General features: G+C 43.3%; 1 protein-coding gene across 2 annotated transcripts; it reads left to right on the plus strand.

Annotated features, from left to right (window-relative positions):
* The first annotated feature begins 943 nt into the window (after window positions 1-943).
* kita (KIT proto-oncogene, receptor tyrosine kinase a) lies at window positions 944-16,679 on the plus strand. 2 transcript variants are annotated; one of them, XM_037249873.1, is made up of 21 exons: window positions 944-1,313; window positions 4,449-4,703; window positions 5,372-5,656; window positions 5,727-5,866; window positions 6,169-6,361; window positions 6,463-6,652; window positions 7,010-7,125; window positions 7,196-7,307; window positions 8,784-8,968; window positions 10,431-10,537; window positions 10,602-10,728; window positions 11,828-11,932; window positions 12,203-12,313; window positions 12,392-12,533; window positions 12,724-12,827; window positions 12,893-13,023; window positions 13,342-13,464; window positions 13,568-13,679; window positions 13,748-13,847; window positions 14,278-14,383; window positions 14,455-16,679. In XM_037249873.1, exons 1-21 carry the CDS (start codon window positions 1,256-1,258, stop codon window positions 14,665-14,667), a joined length of 3,015 nt encoding a protein of 1,004 aa, XP_037105768.1. In that variant the 5' UTR covers window positions 944-1,255; the 3' UTR covers window positions 14,668-16,679. The 2 variants fall into 2 exon arrangements, with proteins under 2 accessions (XP_037105768.1, XP_037105769.1); XM_037249874.1 differs by having other exon boundaries at window positions 6,190-6,361.
* Window positions 16,680-21,566: the final 4,887 nt, after the last annotated feature.

Below are 21,566 nucleotides of genomic sequence, written 5' to 3' on the forward strand. Positions count from 1 at the left end.
GATGGATATTAATAATTAAAGTCTTGCCCGTGGTAGGGGAAAATGGACAAAATATAATTCCCACACACTAAAATTACTTTCAAACTCATTTGTCCACACACTGTAATCAAATTTGTGCAGGAAAATAATGTTTCCCCCCTCAAAAAAATCCCTGGATTGAGCCCTGCGACAAATAGAAAAACTTTGCGAATTGACGCCTCCCTAAAAATGATTCGTAATTAGTTTGGATGCCACAAAATGGCAAATGTAAAATCAGTCACTGAGTGCAGTCGAATTCCACCAGAGGGCGCTAAAATAATAATCCTATTGTTTTGATCCACAAAAACAGCAACAGATGGTTAAAAAAGTTTGAAAAAAAATAATCCTCAAACATGCAAAGTTGCAAAAAATTGTACTGCTACAACGCTCTGCTGAGCGGAAGGTCCAAAATTCACAATTGAAGTTTTTCAATTGGGATTCCAATTCTAGAATTTTTCATGTGAAATTTCAATCTTACGTCGGAGGTCTGACATTTCAGTTGATGTTTTTTTTTTTTTGCAGGATTTCAGTTCCCTTTTCCAATCCGCTTTTCCTAATCGAAGGTCAGTTTTTCTTCAAGTCCATTCCAATTCCAACTATTGCTGGTTAGCAATTAAACATTTTTGGTGTTTCAATGCAATTTCAAAATTTGGGGATTTTATTTTGAAATCCACCCCGCCCTAACAAAAAAAGGAATTGTGAAAATTTTGGGTAAAACTCCTAAAGTTGTGTTTTTCGGCTTTTATTTTGAATTTCTTTTTTTTTAGACTGAAATAAGAAACGTAGACTATTGATAAAATAAGTATGGTCAATAATAATTATGCTGTCACGTAATTAATTCGCTTCGACGCTCTCTCTCCCTCCCTCCCTTCCACCCTCCCTCTCTCCCTCCCTCGCTTATAAGCAGTTGGGCTCAGCGTGGCGGCTGCACACACACACACACACACACCCGCAGGCGCACGCGCGCACAAAAATACATGTCCACGGCAGTCTCAGCCAGTCACGCACACCTGCTCGCCGTGGAGCGCACGCTGGCCCGGCGATGTCCACAGACTCCGAACTGCGCTTTGGAAGACTTCTAAAAGCAGCTCTTCTTTTTCCTCATCATCACTTTCTTCTTTTTTTTCCACGAGAGTGGAGTATTGCGGAGTAGTGGAGCTAAGCTCCCACCTCTCACGCCCGCCTCTCACACCTTCCACTGGCTCTCGCGCGCAGCTCCATCCATGGAAGTCTAACTATGGATTACCGCTTGATACCGCTGCTGTGTGTCGTGCTTCAATTCACCTTCCACCCAGGTAGGTTTTGCTCAGCTTTTAAACCAACATTTACGAAGCGCAACAAGTTGGTTTGGAATGAGACTTTACGCACGGCGCGCGTAAATACGCACGTTTTTTTTTTTATAACTACTACTATCTTTTTTATGATGTGCGTGTGAGGTGTTTTTGTCAAGGCAGTAACTGACACAGGCAAGTGGACACCCGTGGACACCGAACACGGTCGCGTGCATTATTTAAACGAGGCAAGCAAGGGCGTCGTGAAGAAAATAAAAACTCGAATGGAGAGGGAGCAAAGTGCCTAAATCCAGCAGCGCACCCCCCCCCCCCCGCCCTAAATAAATAAAAATAATAACAAAACAAAACGATCACTCTTGATTTCATGCAAACGAGCAGCTGTTGTACTGCAGGGCACTTGTCGTCACTATTTTTGGGAATTATTAAGCAAGTCCACACAAAAAATAAATCAGTGTAAAAATTGCAAGCAGAGTTTCATAAAATCTTTTGATTCAAATGAAACGCCTTTTATTGAGATTCAGAGAACCATTTATTCCCAAAGGGAGCTGATGGAGTTGGCACAAGTTTAACAACAAGAACCAATAAATGTGGTGGAATCAATTTAAGGAGGTATTTACATTCTTGCACACATGTATTGTTTTTATTGATTGATTGATTTATTTGAGAGCCTCATTTAGTGTGACAGCCCTTGTGGTATTGATTTTCAAGGACGCTGGAACTGGAGTCAAGTCACGTTTTTGTGTTGTTTATCATTAGTTTGTGTCAAAATGATGCAATCCGAGATGCATTGAAGTACCAGTGGGAAATACATTTCACAAATCTGGGTCTGCAAAGGTGCGAAACTCCGCTTCAGACGAGCAATGCAACTTTAGCAGACTTGCTGCAATTTTTTTTTTTTTAGATTGTTGTAGCAGAAGAGAGAGTATATGCTGGCCGACCTGCATGCTCGGGCTTACCCGTCATGTGATGCAACAAGGCACCGCCGTCAAGTTTGCCTTAAGCCCGTCTACACACGCAGGGGTGAAGCAGAGGCAGCGGCGACGGGAAGTTTAATTTACCACAGAGAGGTTCCGCTTTTCACGGCCGGTGACACTTTTACAGCTTGGGAACGTGCTTGTTTGCTTATCAGGTCTGGGAAAAGGTACAAGCGGTTACCTTGGAGACCGGGCTGGAGATGAAACGGTGTGAAAATGTCCTATCGCAATGATAGAGATGAACTTAGTGGTGTGAATGGTCGGTTTGTCTATACATATGTGGCCTGTGATTGGCTGAGGATCACTTCGAGGTGCACCCTGCCTCTCTAAAGAAAATGCATGGAAGAATTTAAAAAGGCAACAGTGTCAGAGCTCATAAGTCAAAATGTTGTTGGCGCTATTTATCTCGAATGAATTATGATCAGTGGAACTTTCATTCTTATCGAACGGCCATTACATGTTGAGTCCCTCAAGGGTCTGTCCTAGGGCCACTTTTGTTCAACCTGTATAATTCCTGCAGAACGCCAATGTTGGCTGTCATTGTCCTTTAATTGAACCAAAACAAAACTACAGTCATTGTTTTTAGCAATGTAAAAGAAAAAAGGTTGTTTTGAGTAAACACTTAAGAATCGCTGTTTAAATACCAATATCTGAAATTAGTATTGAGTTATGAGCTAAAAGATGTTGCATCACAAAGTGCTGTGTAAAAACTGTGCCAAACACGAGTACAAAAGCAATTAGCTTTGAGGGAAAAAAAAAATGTTTGTATTAAATTTTGTATTATTTTAAACCACAGCTGTACTGATAACCTGCTAACCCATTTCTCGATAGCTTAAATTCATTTGGGGTAGTTTTTACCTCTTGTTGGATTAAAATCTCGATACAGATACAATTAGACAATACCATTCCAGAACACTTGAAAATGTCAATAGCTTAGCAAATACACACAAAAAACAAACAAATTGGAAGCTTCTTGCGTGGAACCTGCGGTCCGTTTATGAAATATTGTCTCGGCGTTGCCCCTACAAAGCGCGTTATCGATTCAATGCGGGTACAATCTTTGGTTTATTTTCTTGTTGGAGATTGAGGCTTGAAGCCTGCGGAACGCACGGGAATAAGATTGTGGATGGGAAATAACTAAGAACTCAGTTACTTTTACAGGTCTTCTTTTTTTTTTTTCCCCAGACACCTTTTTATTTTTACTCCCTCCATACTTTTCAAAAATGCCGTCTGTACTTACCTTTTGTTTTGTCAAAATAAGCTTGTAACATTTGTATGTTCTGAAAAGACGGAGTGGCAAAGTCAATCTTGATAGAGTGAGACTTCTGGCGAGAATAAGTCAGTAAATGTTGATTGTTTTTTCCACGAGTATCTGCGCTCACACGCTCGAAGTACTTTCACCGCCTCCGATGAGCCGTCATTACTTTTAGGTGTGTTTACGATGCAATAATTATTTCAATAATAAGTCATTGGAGTATTCATTATGTTTTAAAATGTGAAAGGAGTGTGGCATTGAAAGTCGGTGCTGTGTAGGTGAGAGAAAACTATTTATTTGAATGACTTTTTTGTATGAGATGCTAATCAGATGCTAAGACTAACAATGCTAAGCGGCGCATCCATTAACACGGCGGGTGTCGTAAAATTGAGCGTTTGGTTTGGACACGATTGTGTTTTCAGGCCGTTGGAACAAAAGCATAAAAATAGCGGAATTTTTGCCCAGCCTAAGTCATGAGTGGAGGAACTTGGCTTGGGAGCAATGTTATGTAAATGAGCCCACTGGTGATAAGCTATTTATTTATTTGGCCCACATGGGGAAATTCCAAAATGGGGCATTCAGCTTTTTCAGACCCTGTCCAAAGGCATAAGAAATATTTTCCAGCCCGTTTTTGCACAAACACTCATCACCAAACGGACAGCCTACCTAGAGAGAAGAACGGCGGTGGGTGATTTTCTTCTGCTGGAGCTGGCGGCTTCAAATCACATCCTTCGCACAATATTTTCTACCAGAATAAGGGAGAAAAAATGTCAGGAAAAGCCTACAACAAATCTGAAATTCATTTGAAGTTATTTAGAGGCACCTTTAACGGTAGAAGCAGAGCTGCACTGTTGTTGGATGCGCAGATTCATTTGCTTCCAATTTAGATGTCCTATTTCTGCCCGACAGGCCACACCAAGCCCAGCATCACCCCGGCGGGACCCCACCTGGTGGTCCCGCTTAACGCGCCATTTGAGCTGCGCTGCCAGGGTGAGAAGGAGATGCAATGGCAGCGGGAGGAGCGGCCCAAGGTGCGGGGGGAGCGGCGGACGGAGGGCGCGTCGGCGTTGCATGTGCCCCGTGCCCTGCCTGCCCACATGGGCCGCTATGTCTGCCTGGAGAGGACCAGCGGCGAGCAGACGTCCGTCTACGTCTTCGTCAAAGGTAGATGCACGCCTCACTGGAGAATGACAATAAATAGACAAATTAGAAATAAATTAAAAATTTGAAAGAAATAAATATTGTTATAAGAAATAAATTAAAAATTTGAAAGAAAGAAATATTGTTATAGTATCACATCATGATTTTTTTATATATCGCATGCCAACTTAAAATGTTTTGAATACAATTTGATAATAATAATTATTCTTGCCATAAAATGACCAGCTAACCGTGTGTAAGCGTGGGCGTGCTTGTCCGTGACAGCGTTTGCGTGATGGCCTGGCGCAGGTAGGGAGCAGGCATGACTGTTTTGACCTGCACGTTGCCTTGGCCCGCAGCCATCGCTGCAGGATGATATCATGTGCTGCTAATAGTTCCGTCGAAACACTCCTTCCTCACAGGCAGTAAACACAAGAGCACTATTTTCATGAGCGAGGCCAAGACAAAGCGCCACTGGGAACACAATTTACTCTTTGGCAAAGCCGCAGAGTAGATGCAGATTTTTACGACAAATGTCAGACGTGTCCGGGTAGCTCCATTGGAAGCCGATGAATGATCGTTGATCCAAGGCATACGGTTGCTGTCGATTTAAAAGACGGATAAAAAAAAAAAAAAAACATCTGCTCACTCATCTGCACCTTTCACCCTCCGCTTTTGTTTTGTTTTGGCAGATCCCGACAACCCGTTCAGAAAATCGATGGTGTTCAACATCCTCACCCGCGTAGGCGACGCCGCATCCATCCCCTGCCTGGCAACAGATCCCAGCCTGTCCGACCTGCACCTGGAGACGTGCTCCGGGGCGGCCCTGGAACCCGGCCTGCGTTTCTCCGCCAGGCTGGAGCAAGGCATGGTGGTCCGAAACGCGCAAAAGAGCTACGAGGGCTGCTACGTGTGCACCGGCGTGCTGCGGGGGCAACACGTACGCTCGCACAACTATCACCTGACCGTCAAGCCAGGTGAACTGGTCGTATCCAAAATCACAGTCACGTTTCCACTTTTCATGAACATTCGTTCTCCATTTTTTAGTCCCCGAGGCGCCCCCCGTCATCGGGATGCAAGCCCCCGAGCGGGTCATCCTGACCCTGAACGAGTCTCTGGCCCTCACCTGCAACACCACCAACGTCAACAGTGACATCAAGCTCAAGTGGGTCGCCCCGCCCAGCTCGGTGAGACACCTTTGCATTCTTCTACCGCTCTGCGTGATTGCAAACACTGGCTTATGAATGAGTGTCGAAGGCAGGGGGTGTCCAAACTAGGACCCGAGGGCGGAATTTAAAAGCGCCCCGTGTATCTTTTGATTTTTCCCTATACGGCCCTCGGAGGAACCGGGTTTGGACACCCCTGGCATGAGGGGCAAAGCTTCAAGATCTGGACTGTGTGTGTATTGCATGTGTGTGCGTGTCAGTGTGGTTGGCGAGGATAGCCGTGCAGACGGGGTTAATCTGTAGAGATCTCTGGGCGTTGACAGGGTGCCGTCTGGTATCCACAGCAACCAGCAAAGGTTGACACTGCGTCGCGTATCCGGGCGGAGCACTTCGACCACATGCGCAGCGCCACCCTGCGCGTGGGCGCCCCCGCGCTCCGCGACACCGGACGCTACAGCTGCGAGGCCGAGAACGAGAAGGGGATCAGCGTGCGCTCCGTGTGGCTCGACGTCTACGGTGAGGGAAATACCGGCAGCAATTCCGCTGATAAGCAAGCCCTCATCCTTTTTTTCTTACCTTCCTCCTGCTATGGCTGTTCCTTCCTAACCCCCCCCCAGACAAAGGTTTCATTAACGTAACGTCAACGAGTAACAGGACAGTCCACGTGCGCTCGGGAGATAGTTTATCTCTGCTGGTGGAGATGGAAGCTTACCCCAGGCCTGGCGTTTTTTCCTGGAGCTTCATGGGTCACGAGTTGAAGAACAACAGCGACCACGTCATCACCACGCAGAGCACGCGTGACTACAGGTACGAACGGCCCGCCCCACCACCACCACCCTGAGCTCCCTTTCCCCCAACCACAGAGGGTGGAATTTAGCATAGAGCTGGCCGCGGGCCTCGCAACTCTTTGACAAATACAAAAGTGTAATAAACCCCTCGGGTTGTTTGAACCCAAAAAGCTGTCGCCATTCAAATGCGTGCAAAGAAAACGGAAAATATTTACTCAAGAGCACCAAGGGAAATATGACATAATATCGTAATGCTGTACATGTTTACCTGGGTGTTCTTTTTAATATGGCCAGGACAAAATGATCAGCTTTTTGAATTTTGGGATTTATCCTTTTTGGTTATTGAGTGAGCAAAATGTCGCCCCCTGGTGTTCAGGTACAGCAGCGAGCTGAGGTTAGTGCGACTGAAGACTTCCGAAGGCGGTGTTTACACGTTTAAAGCCGCCAACCGCGACACCTCCCTGAACGAGACCTTTACCATCTTCGTGACCAGTGAGTGGTTTTCTTAAAAATGTAACTACGTGTTATGCCACGTTTTTATTCATGCCACATTCCTTATTAGCCAAACCCGAGATCGTGTCACACGAGGGCCCGGTGGACGGGCAGGTGCGCTGCGTGGCCGAGGGATTCCCGGCCCCCAAGATTGCATGGTACTACTGCGAGCAGTACATCAGGTGAGCGACAAACAATTTCCGCCAAGACGCTTGTGTCAACAACGGCTGGCGACCTTTGAAGTTACAATTATGAAACCCATTTTTGTAATAATACTCATTAATATAGGTGTGTCTGTTTGGACTATTTATTTTTGTTGACTTTTCTGAATTAGAAAAAAAAATAATCTTTCAATTTCCGCCAAGACACTTGTGTCAACAACAGCTGGCGACCTTTGAAGTTACAATTATGAAACCCATTTTTGTAATAATACTCATTAATATAGGTGTGTCTGTTTGGACTATTTAATTTTGTTGACTTTTCTGAATTAGAAAAAAAAATTATCTTTATATGTAATCAAATATTTTAATTAATAATTTGCACCTCAGGAAATTAGTTACATATCCTGCAGAGTACTTTTAAAGAGAATTCATTTTGAGTTCAGGTTAGGGTGCTTTTTTATGTTTAAACACAAAGATAAGCTATGATATTTTTTTCCCATTTTTTCAATTCGTTTTAGGCTTTTACTACCTTACATTGAACTGCCATTTTGTGAATCTCAAAGCTATGCCAAGGTAAACCACTACAAATAATACAAGACAATAACAGCAAAGGGCGGGGTGAGCCGGCTGCCTTTTGGAAAGGCTTTCCAAATCATTTGGCAAGTCAGTGCAACAAGAGAAACATGACCTGAGCTTGCCTGTGACCCAAAATAAACCTTGTGGTGCGCTGGTGTCAAAAATTGAGTCTGGTGTTCATTTTACACACGTCAAAATCTGTCAAACCCCTGGAAGACATTATTATGGAAGGAATGTCTCCACACACAAAAAATGAAATGCTAACATGAGGAAATGGGAATGGTTTTGATCAAAACCCTAGTGCTTAGTGTCACAGCGTCAATACAAAAAACAGGTTACATATCTCAGGAAGAAGCAGTGTTGCATTAGCTAAATTAGCATTAGCAAGATGATAACACACTTAAGTGGTATCGCTACAATTGCATTAAAACCGTCATAAAACAGTCATACAGCACATACTATAAAACATAGCTAGCATAGCATGCAGCTCAGTTAGCAGCACGGCTGTATTATACAACCACACGAATCATTCTGATAAGACTTTCGAACCCCTGACAGTTTATATCGAGACAACCCAAACCCAGTTTGCATTAGCTCAATTAGCATCAGCGCTACAGTATTAAAACCTAAGCGGTAGCACAATATTATCATCCAAATAATCATAAACAGAGCTAGAAACGGATTATGCCAATAAGCAACACAGCTGTGTTTCATAACAACACAAGTTGTCCCGATAAGAACCACTGCTGTCAACATTTGCCTGACTAAAATGACAACTCTTGTTATCATTAGCCAACAGTACAATGTGGTCTCAAGGCTGCATGCTGATACAGCATCTGGATGACTAATTTGATAATCCTGCCAGATTCCTATCAACATGTATCCCGATTGTATTCATCTTTGCCCTCCCCTCGTCCCCAGATGCTCCCAGCAGGTGAACGCCACCAAAGAAGAAACGGACATCATCACCATCACACTGTTCAGCCCCATGTTTGGTAAAACCGAGGTGGAGAGCCGGGTGAACGTCAGCCGGGGACGCTTCAGTACGCTGGAGTGCGTGGCCACCGTGGCGGGCGAGCAGGCCTACACGCTCTTCTCCATCAGCGGTGAGCCACCACGTAAACACAACAAGAACACCGATATACATATACATACTTCAAATTTTCATACGCAAACTGCAACGCAAAACCGCTTCTGAAGATTTCATGGGAACAAGCTAACATTGATGGTCGCATCAATTATCTTTTAATTCCCTTAGGCTGTCTACAAGCGTTTGCTGTCTCGTTTTTACAGCTACGGTGAGTCTTTGTAAAGATACGGTGAGCTAACGCACGCCAGGGTGAATTTTATTCAGACGTCTGAATCATTTGTTTTATGGCGCAATCTGGTTGTAAACGGGAAAATCCGAGCCAATTAAGACATACCTTCCTTTTAGGGGTGGTACATTTAATTTACTAAAATTAGAGAGTACTTTTTGGTACAGTGTTTAATACCGTTGGGAGTCATTGTAGGTTTATTTGTTTTGTTCTACAGTCTGAAATCCTCAAACAAGACGACTTTTAAATGGAACACATGTAACATTGACTTTCTAATGACTTGTTTAAAAAAATTTGGAATCAAACAACCGAGTAAATCTTTTGAGCCGACTATTTCCCCAACGGTGACTTTGAGCAAACCGTTCAAAATGTTGCCACAATGTGATGTCACAATTTTGCATTTTCTACAGCCGTGACTTGGCAAGTCACAAACTAATTACGGACACATAAGGAACGGATTTGCAGCGATCTTTACACCTGCGTTAGCTTTCTTTAGTAAGCGCAAGAATCACTTCCAGGTTTTTTTTCCTCGCACAACAAAGAGCGCTTTTATGTTTTTACAGCTGTGGCGAGTCTGTATGTTTTCAGTCGCCCTTCCGTGCCTGGCCTGCCCTTATTATTTACTCCTCTGTCCACTGGTGTGTAATAAGCTCTTTATAGAGATAAGGAGCTTTCTCCCCACTTCGGAGAACGCTGAGTCTGCAAGAACAAATCTGCCGATATACCCGTCACTGGTTTCCAAAGTGCGCTTCCTTGACACCTCTAAGGGGCCTCTAGCATACATGTTAGCCCCCCCCTACAGTGGCGATACCACCTTTTGGGGGGGGGGGGGCATCGTGGCAGATGGGGAAGCTGTTATGACACAGTCAACGTAAACAATGGACTCCAGCTAATTCCCATCCGCACATCTTATCGCAGACGATCATGTCTGGCTTGACTGCTGTTTACCAAACGGTTTATGGAAGATGCGCAATAAAGGGTAAAGCCATGACTTAGTTGTACTTTTGTCAATATTTGGACTTGGGACACTTTTTTTTTTTTTGTCTTGACATAAATTGTATAAGGGGACACAAGGACACTTTCAGGACATTTGGTTTAGACTCAGACCAGTATTCCCTCGGTTGAATGTTGACTCTGATTGTGAGGTTGTTGGGAGTCAAATTTGGGAGATTCTGGTATGACTTTTGAAAATGATATCATTTTAATCCTGCCATAAGGAGTCAAAATATTTGCTTTCATTTTGTCCCCACAGAAAGAAGCATCCCTCACAGGCTGTTCACCCCGCTGCTGATCGGTGTGCTATCGGCAGCCTCCGTCCTATGCTTGGTCCTCATCACGCTCTTCTACAAGTACATGCAGGTATTTACCGAAGGTATTCATCGAACAAGGGAACGTTTGTCACACTCTGTGATTGTGTTCCCAGAAACCCAAATACCAAGTGCAGTGGAAGGTGATCGAAGGAATCCACGGGAACAACTACGTCTATATTGACCCCACCCAGCTTCCGTACGATCACCAGTGGGAGTTTCCCAGAAACAGTCTGCGCTTCGGTGAGCCGCCGGCACTTCTCGCACAAAGGCGTTAAAATGTGTCACACGAGTATGCGGCGCGTGGTTCTGCTTATAGCGTGAACGTGTCATGTCTGATGAGCCCGGGGCCCTCAAAGTACCAAAATTTCAGATCATGTTTGATGTCTTTGGCTGTGGAGTCGAAATGATAGTACGGATTTGAGATTTCCAAAATGGTTACAGACCCTGTAAAGTGAATTTCGATATATATGTTTCTATATGCACAATTGTAACATAGTTAGCTAGCTAGCTACCTTTTGATAGTCTGCTGTCATGGCCACCTTCAAGCTGATTATTTTCTGGCGCACTAGATTGAGAAGTGAATTTATTGATTTTTTTTAAGCTCGGTTTAACCATTTTTCGCCAGCATGTGAAAATAGTGCTACAAATCCTGCATCTGAGTTTTTTTTTTTTTTTAAACACAGCTAAAGGCAGAAACAAACTCTACAGAGAGCAGAAACATCTTCATGATTTGTTTTCACAGTCTGACAGTTTGAGCCTCTTGTTTACGACATCGCGCAACCCAATCGTTTTTTTTAATCCCGATCAAGTCACATGCTAGCCATTGCTTGGCACGATCATTTTGTGGGAATAACTACTCTGTCGGTCACACACACACACGGCTATTTGAATAGCCCGCCAAGAACAGGAACAGGAAGGCCTATTCATTTTTTTTTTTTCACACAGTTGAGAGAATATGAGAGGAGCTACTATGTATTAAACAGAAAATACACACATTGATCTGTTGAGACAGTAAAGCGCTCTTATGCATTTATATTGCTTCGGGGGTCATGGGAAAACTGGAGTCGAGCCCAATTGACTGTGTCCGAAGCTCAATTGTGACCAAAAGCTTCCCTCCCTCACTGCTAACATCATATTGTTGACATACCCAGGCTGTTGTTTTTTCGCCAACCTCCTCCAACAGGATCCTGCACGTCCTGGTGCTTGAGCACACAGCCCGGGGGCTCAACTGGTGTTGTCCCAGTAATGCTGGCAGAGAGCCAGTGCAAGGGAAGGGAGGGGAAAACAGGATGGGCAGGGGCAATAAAACAGCTCTCTGGATTTCTTTCTGTTTCCACAGGGAAGACGCTGGGCTCCGGCGCTTTTGGAAAAGTGGTAGAAGCTACGGCGTACGGAATCTCCGAGGCCGACTCGGTTACCACCGTAGCGGTCAAGATGCTTAAATGTACGTTGAAGCTCAGTAAGATGGGATAAGTCTGCTGCGGGGCAATGAATCACATGTCAGACATGTGTATTCCAGTCCAAAAAAAAACCACAGACTGGATGATCAGGAGGCGCTAATAAATAAAAAAGAAGTCGGGAATTGGGGGAAAAAAAGGATCAGTGGGTCCAAGACTGAATATCTTGAAATAGTTTTGGTGCTAAATAAAGGTGAAGCGCAAAGTAAAGCATCTGTCAATGAAAATAATGTTTCATCTGGGCTTTTCTCCCACAGCAAGTGCTCACGCCACCGAAAAGGAGGCCCTGATGTCAGAGCTGAAGGTTCTCAGCTACCTGGGAAACCACATGAACATCGTTAACCTGCTCGGAGCCTGCACCGTGGGAGGTAGAGGCGCGTCTCTTCCGTTTCCAATCAATCTCGCCCTCCAACCGACGTCTTAAAAATGTCTGTCTGCGGCGGAAGGCCCCACACTGGTGATTACAGAGTACTGCTGCTTCGGTGACCTGCTCAACTTTTTACGGAGGAAGAGGGAATGTTTCTTCTTCTCCAAGACGGACGAAGACTGCTACTACCGCAACGTGACGTCGGAGAGGATCTCCGCCGGGTCAGTTGTACTTAAGTTTTCGCTGAGATGCGTTTTCAGTCGCGGAGCATTTCGCAGTCAAAACAAAATCCGAACCGCAAAAGCAGACTTGAGCGTGAAGTCCTGGAGAGCGTCAAAGTGTTGTTTACTATCCAGAACGTGCGTAGGAGGAAGCTGCTTCTCAAGAATGCTCCTTTTCCTTTCCTCGCAGTGACAGCTTGAACGGCTACATGACCATGAAGCCTTCTGCCGCTGGCAAGCCGCCTTCGTCCTCATCCTCAAGCGCCGTGGAGAAGAGAAGCTCCTTCCGCAAAGGCGAGTCAGACATTCGTGGAGTTAAGAAAAGGATTTGAGTTAACATCTACTGCTCCCTTTTTCAGGCGGTTTCCACGGCGAAGGAGACGCCGAAGGGGAAATGTTTGACGACGACGGCCTGTCCCTGGACACCGAAGATCTCCTCAGCTTTTCCTATCAGGTGGCCAAGGGGATGGAATTTTTGGCTTCCAAGAATGTGAGTATTCCCATTCATCAAACCGATAAATGTCAATTCGGGACTTTTTGATCATCAGTCAATTTGAGCGATATGTTCAACGTGTTCAACACCTTTCGCGATGGCGTTTGTGATTTATCCGATTTCTGCCCTCGACACAAAGCTCGGCTCGTGTTTCCGTCGCTAGTAAGCGTATCCAGAAAGCATGTCGTGGCACGCTGCTGAAAATTTAATTACCGTCGGAGTCAAGTGTCAGCTGGTAAAAACGAAAAAAAAATATGCAACACTTGGCTGATGTCACACACAACATGCCTCATTAGCGCCCCCCTCCCCCTCAAGTGCATCCACAGAGACTTGGCGGCCAGAAACATTCTGCTGACTCAAGGACGAGTGGCAAAGATTTGTGATTTCGGCTTGGCCCGAGACATCACCACCGACTCCAACTATGTCGTCAAAGGCAATGTGAGTCTGGTTCATTTCAAGTAATACCGTTTTATATTCCAATTGTATTTTTGTTGCAAGATGACCATCGCATCAGAACTTATATTTACCGATGTCAATTCAGGCTCGGCTGCCGGTCAAATGGATGTCGCCGGAGAGCATCTTCGAGTGCGTGTACACGTTTGAGAGTGACGTGTGGTCGTACGGCATTCTCCTGTGGGAGATTTTCTCGCTAGGTACGCGCATCCCTTCATCGGTTTGTCTATGTTGTCATTTTTCTGACTGGCCGAAATCCTTCACGTAGGAAACAGTCCTTATCCCGGAATGCCCGTGGACGCCAAGTTCTACAAACTGATTAAAGAAGGATACAGGCTGGACTCTCCCGAGTTTGCGCCTTGCGAAATGTAAGACTGGAAGGATGTGGTTTTATTATTATTTTTTTTTAAAATGTGTTAATGGTGGTGGTGAATGCGTCAAAAAAAAAAGTGAGATTTTTATGACGGCCCACTCTCATCCTGTTTCACTGGCAGACAGCGATTAACTTATTCTGCCGTAGAAAACAAGACAACATTTATCAGCGCTCTGTATCGACTATAAAACATATAACGGAAACACTGATTGATTGTTGATCTGCACTTTACAATTGTGAATTGTATTTTGTGCTCAAATTGAACGAATGCCTTATTTCTCAGACTAAGGAACGATCATCAAAACAAACTAAATCAAATAAACCGAAGGACAGCAAAATATTTTCTCAGATACGGTTGCCTCTGCTCTAACAGACACCACCAAGTTAATTTCTTAGATTGAAACAATTTTTTTTTACAACGCCAGGTATCACATCATGCGGTCCTGCTGGGACGCCAACCCCTTCCAGAGGCCCTCCTTCAGGAAGGTGGTGGAGAGAATTGAGCAGCAACTGTCAGATGCTACCAAGCACGTAAGTGTTGACACCTCAGACAGAATTCACTGATATTCTACGTCAATTACAAGGCTCTTTTTTTTTTTTAGATCTATCTGAATTTCAGCTCCAAGATTACAGTGCCTCCCGGAGCTGCCAATTCCACCATCACCACCATGGAGGAGAACGACGAGGAGGAGCCGAGCATTCCGAACACGACGTTCCAGCTCAGCTCAAACGGCGGCAGCGCTCCGACGCAGCCCTTACTGGCCCGGCATGAGGTTTTTCTGGAAGGCACAGGTTTCGGAGTTCAGCGGGTTTGAGCCCCCCCCCCTCGGCCCTTTTGCCTCTATAAAAGAAGTGCCTCGTGTTCTGCTACTACAACAAAAACACTGCCACCCCTTTCACCCCATCCTTTAAAAAACTGCCCCATGTGGAACAATATCAATCAATATATACACTGGGTGCCCCAACATACTACTTGTAGCCCCAACACTGCCGACAACACCCTTTGGGGTATTGCGGACAAAACAAAGGAAGTAGAACATTTTGTCATTCACATGACTTTCAAGGGAGGACAGTTTAAAAAATATATATATATTACATACTTATGTCTGTCATAATGATGGTTTTTATCAGCTCTCTGAAGTTTTTTTCCTTTTTACCATATTTTTCTTACCCTTATGTCATATTTTGTCTGGAAAGAAAAAAAAAAAAATTGCACTTCACGTCATTCCACACATCCCGTAGTGCAGCTTTATTTGGCTTTTTGTTGTTGTTGTTGTTTTTTTACTGTCAGTATTACGTGTTTCAAATGAAGGTGATGTTTATTCAGGGTCCAACTTTTCAAATGGAGCGGCTGGCACACTGATTTTTATAAGCTATTATTAAGACAACCTGATCCGCTTTGAGGAGATTGCCCATTGTTTCACTAAAGGCTAAACGTCACGGTACTCTATGCTACGCTAGCTTGTTTTGCTGATAGTTGCGCTTCTTTACCAGATGCTGGGAACACCGACAAAGCTTTAGCGGGGCTAGCTTCAGCAACTGAACATCAAGTGTTTAAAAAAAAAAAAAAAAAAAAAAAATTGTGTTTCCGCCTCACTGTTTACATGCTGGTACTGCCATTTCCGAGATTTTTTTTTGTTTGTTTTTGGTGATCACCCGGGAAACAAAATATCTGGCTGTTTGGGACTTGCCATTCAATGAACTGGAACCCGTCATTGTTCCCCTGCCACACGTTCCTTTTCCACATTCTCCACTTTGAGTCCAGATGTTCCCTCCACAATGATGCAGTTCCGATGTTCCTGCCGGGAAAAGTGTTCTCTTGGTGTCTACGAACATATGTTTGTGGTTGTGAGTGTGTGCCTGCTTCTGTGAATGATTAAAAAATAATCTTATAATAATAATAATTATCCATTCATTATCCAAACTGCTAATTATTATTATTGACATTTTATTGTTAGATGCGGCACTATTATTTAGCCTTATCCTCGCGTTTACGTGACATTGACGTTTTGCTTCGTCAACACAGTAAACCGAAACGACAAACTAGCCGACGTGAACCCCTCAAAATATTTTTAATTGTACATGTGTACAGTTTAAATTGTGAACATGCTACAAACTATGACAACACATTATATCTTTATCTCACTACAATATTGTTAAAAATAAATGGCTTACTAATCAACTGATTTCAAGAAATGCACAGGTGTATGAAAGAACAGTGCCTCTGCTGGTTGTAGCCAAGTAGTGCAACAATGAAGCGCATACACTTAATTGAATAACTGATTCATCGATAACTAAGCCCATACCTAGTAAAACGATTCAAAAATCTGTTGCAGGTGGAAGCTTTTTTTTCATCCAAATGCTAAAAAACGGCTAAAGCAACCGGCTACTGTGCAGTGTTTCTTTAAAACGTGACATCACCAAACACACTTCTATCACAGCATTGCTGCTCTCTTTGCTCCACATTGTGTAAATATACTTTTCAATTTGCTTTTTTTTTTGTTAAGTCATATCAGAATGGGACCATCTTAAGAAATACGCGGTACACATAACATATAGGAAATGTTTAGATGCTGGTTTTCTCTGCGTGTACTGTATACTTTGTCGCCTCGGGAACGGAGAATCATCCAACTCCTTTGTACAATGCATTTCTCATTTGACGAAGTATAAGAAATAATTGGACCATACACACACATATATATATATATCTCACTGGACTTCCATCCATCGTTGGTATTTATTAAACCTAAAGCTTTATTTACTGTTGCTGTGCATAATGGATGTGTTACATGTGTCAATGTAAATAAAAAAAGTCTATATTGAAATAGCACCGCGTGGAGATACTTTCTGTCCTGCACAGGAATCTTTCCCATTAATCCGGTGTGTTTGTGTGCGTGTGTGCACGTGTGTGTGTGGCCGGATGCATTTGTTTAGTCGTGCTTGAGTGCGTGCCAATAGGTGCTAGTCCCATACAGGACATGTCACAAGTAATTCAGTTAATCTCTTTGTTGTGAAATGGAGCTTAACGGCCTCTTAGGAGGTTCTAGATCCCAACGAGAATACTGTACTGACTTAAAACAGGTAATATTATGAAAAATAATACTTTTTTTATTGGCTTGACAATTAAAAAAAAAAAAAGGAGTGCCTGGCCACCCAGCAAGACTAAAATTACACAACCGAGTGTATCGTTTGTGAGCTCAGGAATCTCTTTGTTGTCAAGTGGAGTTTAACGAGTTCTCCAAATGCCTCCAAATGTCTCAAGTCACGTTCCAGTCAGAAGCCGGTTCACTCAAGGGAAAAAAAAACATTTGATAGTGGCGCGCCAGTACAATCACCATCAGGTTTTAGTTCCAGATTCATGACTTGTACATAACGGAAGACTGATTTTGAATGGCTTGTGGGAAAATGATTGCTGCACTGTGAAATTAAACAACAAGCAAAGTGGCCACCCAAAGAGATTCTCTTCCGTGATTCTTGCTATGATTCGAGCCCAATCACGGCTGAGAATGAAGGCGCTTTAGGCGGTCACAGAACTGATTCTTTATTTTCCTCTGAGAGGAATCAAAAAGTGTCAGCCAAGCTAATAAACAGTTCCTAGATATCGAATGCACTGCGAGCCGTTTGTTAAAAATAATATGTTTTTGAATCACATCCCGAGACAACAGTCTCCAAAAGTCTCGAGTAAACCCGAAACAATTCGCTAGTAATTGCTAGCTGATTTTCGTGGAAAGAAAAAGATTCACTAAAGAAGACTACTAATTTTTGAATAATCGTCACTTTACAGACATCTATCTGGGAACAGTTTTAAATTGTGAGTGGAAAACTGTATTATATAGCTCCTTTAATCTCATTCCCAAAAGTGTAAGCATCAAACGTTTGGGAATCCCCAGCGTAATTGTTTTAGTATGGATATGCCGTCATGTATCGCTAAAGTGTACACAATTTATATGAATAATGATAAACTGAAATTTACAATGGCATTGTTTTGTATTGAGTCTGAATAGTAAACAACTCGTAAAAATGCTGCAAGTACTTCATATAATATATGATAAGTGAGATGACAGTATTTGTGGTATTAGCGTGCAAATCTGTGCTAAAGTTAGCTCGACGTAGCGATGTCTGAGGTTAGACAACATGATCTTTCATGTTCGAATGATGGGTATGACACGATCTTATCAGAAAGAGAAGTCCAGATACAGTTAAAACAAAAAAAGCGTATCGGTCCAAACAAGTGTTGGATGTTATCTGATCGGTGGCTGGCTCAGGGCCATGAAGGCAGACATCTGGCACTGACGAGAACGTCACGAACACAACGGCGGACAAGCTCACGTGGGCAGCGTCCATTGTTTTCACAAAAGAGCTGATAAGAGATCGAGAAGGAAATCCCGCCATTGAGCGTCAGATTTTTTAAATTTTTTTATTCTTTTTAGAGGAAGCGCCAGTCATTAGATCATTACTTTAATGGCGCCTTGCGGTTTAATAAAATAGCCCATAAAACATGTCTGTTTAATACCTCCCTTCCAAGACAGCGCTCTGATCATAAAAACGAATCTGATCATTCATTAAATCACATTCGTGGTGGTTTTTTTGGTCATATCTGATCAGGTTTTAACATTCCTGAAGGGAGATTACAGAGAAGAAAATTCAAGTAAGACTATAAAAATGTTCCGGTTCGTGGAAAGCGACCAAACCTTCATTAATACTGACATTTATACTGACATTTATTTATAATGGGACATTCAAGACTCCAAATGAAAGGTTTGCCTCTAGTCATGCTGTGTGAAGGTTAGCAAGTTCAAAACTCATTACATTGTTGCTAAGTGCATTTGTAGTTGTTTGCATTGTTTTTCTTTCAATTACCCTCAAAATCGATTTTGACTGCAAATGTAATTATAGCTATCTATTTCCAAGCTCCATTTTGTTTGTGAAGTAGTGCAAATCAAAAGGTACTCCGACTACTAACATTATGCTAATGTTAGCATCTAGCCCCGTTACGCAACAAGTTGTTTACTCCTTCTCCATTCTCCTCAACTTCTCCTCTGGTGTCACGTGAGAGGACGTTAACCTGTGTGTGTTCTGCCGCTATGTCTGTGTGCGGTGCGGCCGCTCAACTGTTCTCCTCAACTTGCGGTTATAAATTTGCCCGGCGTGTCATTCTCCTTCCGAGCAGTTTAACGTCTTTCTTCTAAGACAGAAGGAAACAGTTAAAGCGAAGAAAGAGCAAAAGTTCCGTGCGCAAAAGAACATGGCGCTAACCGGGCGGCTAGCTAACCAGACAACATGCTAGCTATGTTTAATCGAGGTTATTGGGGGAAAAGTTTGAGACACGATGCTTTATCTTGAGGGTGAATTTATCTGGGTTAGTTTATGTGTACCATGCTTGTACTCCATCACAAGTGTGGGTCACATTCTGTTGGCCACAAGACTTTGAGAGTCGATGAATGCTCGCTATTGTTGCACACAGACTGACCTGCATCATCATCATCATATAGTCAACAAACGTTTATGTAAAATTTGTACGGATTTGCAACGGCAATATGGCTTTCTTAGTGGGTCACTTCTCATTATTTTCTGCTCAAGCTGCTCAGGAAATTGTGACCCCTCCGTGGCTTGGAAGGCCTCTAGAGGTGGTCGTTAAGAGGATGGTGGGGGGGAGGGCTACCTGGGGTCCACCGAGGGGGACCTTCTGTTTAGGGATGAGAACGGGCTCTTAACAGATGGCTGCCGTGATGAACCGCAACAAGCCTGATGGGTGAACGAAAGATTGGAAGGCGCGTTTATTGTCAGGAAAGTAACTGCGGTTATGATAGTAATCGTCGACTGGACTCGTATCAGGTAAATATTTTTGTTGTAAATCTCACAATTAGAAAAGCGTTATCTGATAGCGCAATCACTGTTTTTGCAGGGGAATTTTTTTCCGACCCAAGCTTATGTAAAGTAGCTTGGATTGCACGGATGGAAAGAACAACCACATGCAAGTGGAGCTCGTTGAGCTCTATTGTGGTGTGCCGCATACAAAGACACCGGAGATTAAAAAAAAAAGAAAAACGAACTGGATACCTTCACGCTCAGCCTCAATATTTGATGAATGGACAGGACAGTAGAGGATAGGACAGGTGATAGCCTCTTGTCCAGTGGAAATTAGCTCAAGGGACACACTTTCCGATTTCTTCTTCTGTTGTTACGTGGTAAAATCTCACGTGACACGGTTTTCAAGTTTTGTGGGGGTAACACATTTTTTCAACATAATTCACTTGGGATAGATAGCACAACTAAGACTTCCTGTTTCCTCATCCGCATGATCACCAGCCTAACAATTCTCATATCATGTGTATTGATAGACGCCATTGATAAGAACTGCGGGGCCTCGCAAATTGGCACTGGCTCTGTAATACCAGGAAAAAAACAATGAAAAACTCATCATATTAAAATGAAGCACGCCACAGACGAGACAGGAACGTCTGGCGTAAGAGTTACAGGAAGTCCCCCTGCGCTCAAAGCCATAGACCGCAGTTTATAAAAATGATCGCTCATTAGCATACACCGCAAGGAAAAGGCAGCCATTAAATTGACTTACAGGAAGTTTGCAGTGAGGAAATAATTGCTTGGTCACTGTCTCATGCGCTAATTTGTGCAAGCAGGCAAGCAAAACAGTATCACAACAGAGCAAAACAAGTCAGACGTTACGGTGGAAGCAAGCTTACACTGCTACGTATCAATCTGGAACAAAATACTCAACTTCAAGATATTACATGGCATTAAGAAATAAGATAATACATTTCTTTTAAATCCAAACCACGGCCTGGTTCTATTTAGGTGATATGGAACAAGTCAAATCAGTTAAAAGCCAGCAATAAAAGTCATCTGTGACCATTCCCTCAGCGGCGCAGACCTCCCACTCTCAGATCAGCCAGAGAATCATGACTTGTGTGTTTTCAAAACTTAGCCCTATAAAAGTCTCTTATCTTAACTTTATCCTCTGCATAAAATTACAACATTTTTGTTGTGATGCAATCCTTTGCATCATCAAATCTTCATGCATTATATAGTATGTGTTGGACTGCTCCTGGTGGCCAAGGCGCACAAACCAGAAGCAGCAATACATTGCTGCAAAATTATTTTGTACTTGGGTCTCAACTGCGAACACTCATGCGTGTCAGTGTCCTGTTGAGAGTCGCACACCGCTGCGACGCCTCTGCAGTCCCTCGACCTCTTCTTCACATATGGTGCAAATGAACAAGTCACCATGGAGCAATGAGTCACGGACGAGTGAGGAAGGTCTCGTTTGCTTCAGTGATACAGACCAGGGGGACCCGGCCTTGAGCTACACGCCATAATGCAATTATGTTGTTATTATTTTTACTAATCCCATCGCTCTCCTCCCTTGGTTGGCCGATATTGGCCGGGAAGAAGCGACTCGGAAAAACAAGAATGGAATGCAATTGAACTGATGAAACGCATGCATGCTTACGCGAACACAGACTGTAGTTTAAAGTGTCATTGAGCTCCTTTCGACAGAATCTATCAATACAAGGGTTCATCTTTTGTTCCAAAGCATATCCATCCATCCAATGCACATGGTTAAATGCTTGCAATAATAAGATATTTTTTATCATTAATTCTATTCATTATTATTTTTATTTTTTTATTTTTATTATTATCATTATATTTATTATGAAATCTTATTAATGTTTTTTTATCTATCATATTTCGA

This window comes from Syngnathus acus, chromosome 4 (assembly GCF_901709675.1).
Source record: "Syngnathus acus chromosome 4, fSynAcu1.2, whole genome shotgun sequence".
Classification (NCBI taxonomy): Eukaryota; Metazoa; Chordata; class Actinopteri; order Syngnathiformes; family Syngnathidae; genus Syngnathus; species Syngnathus acus.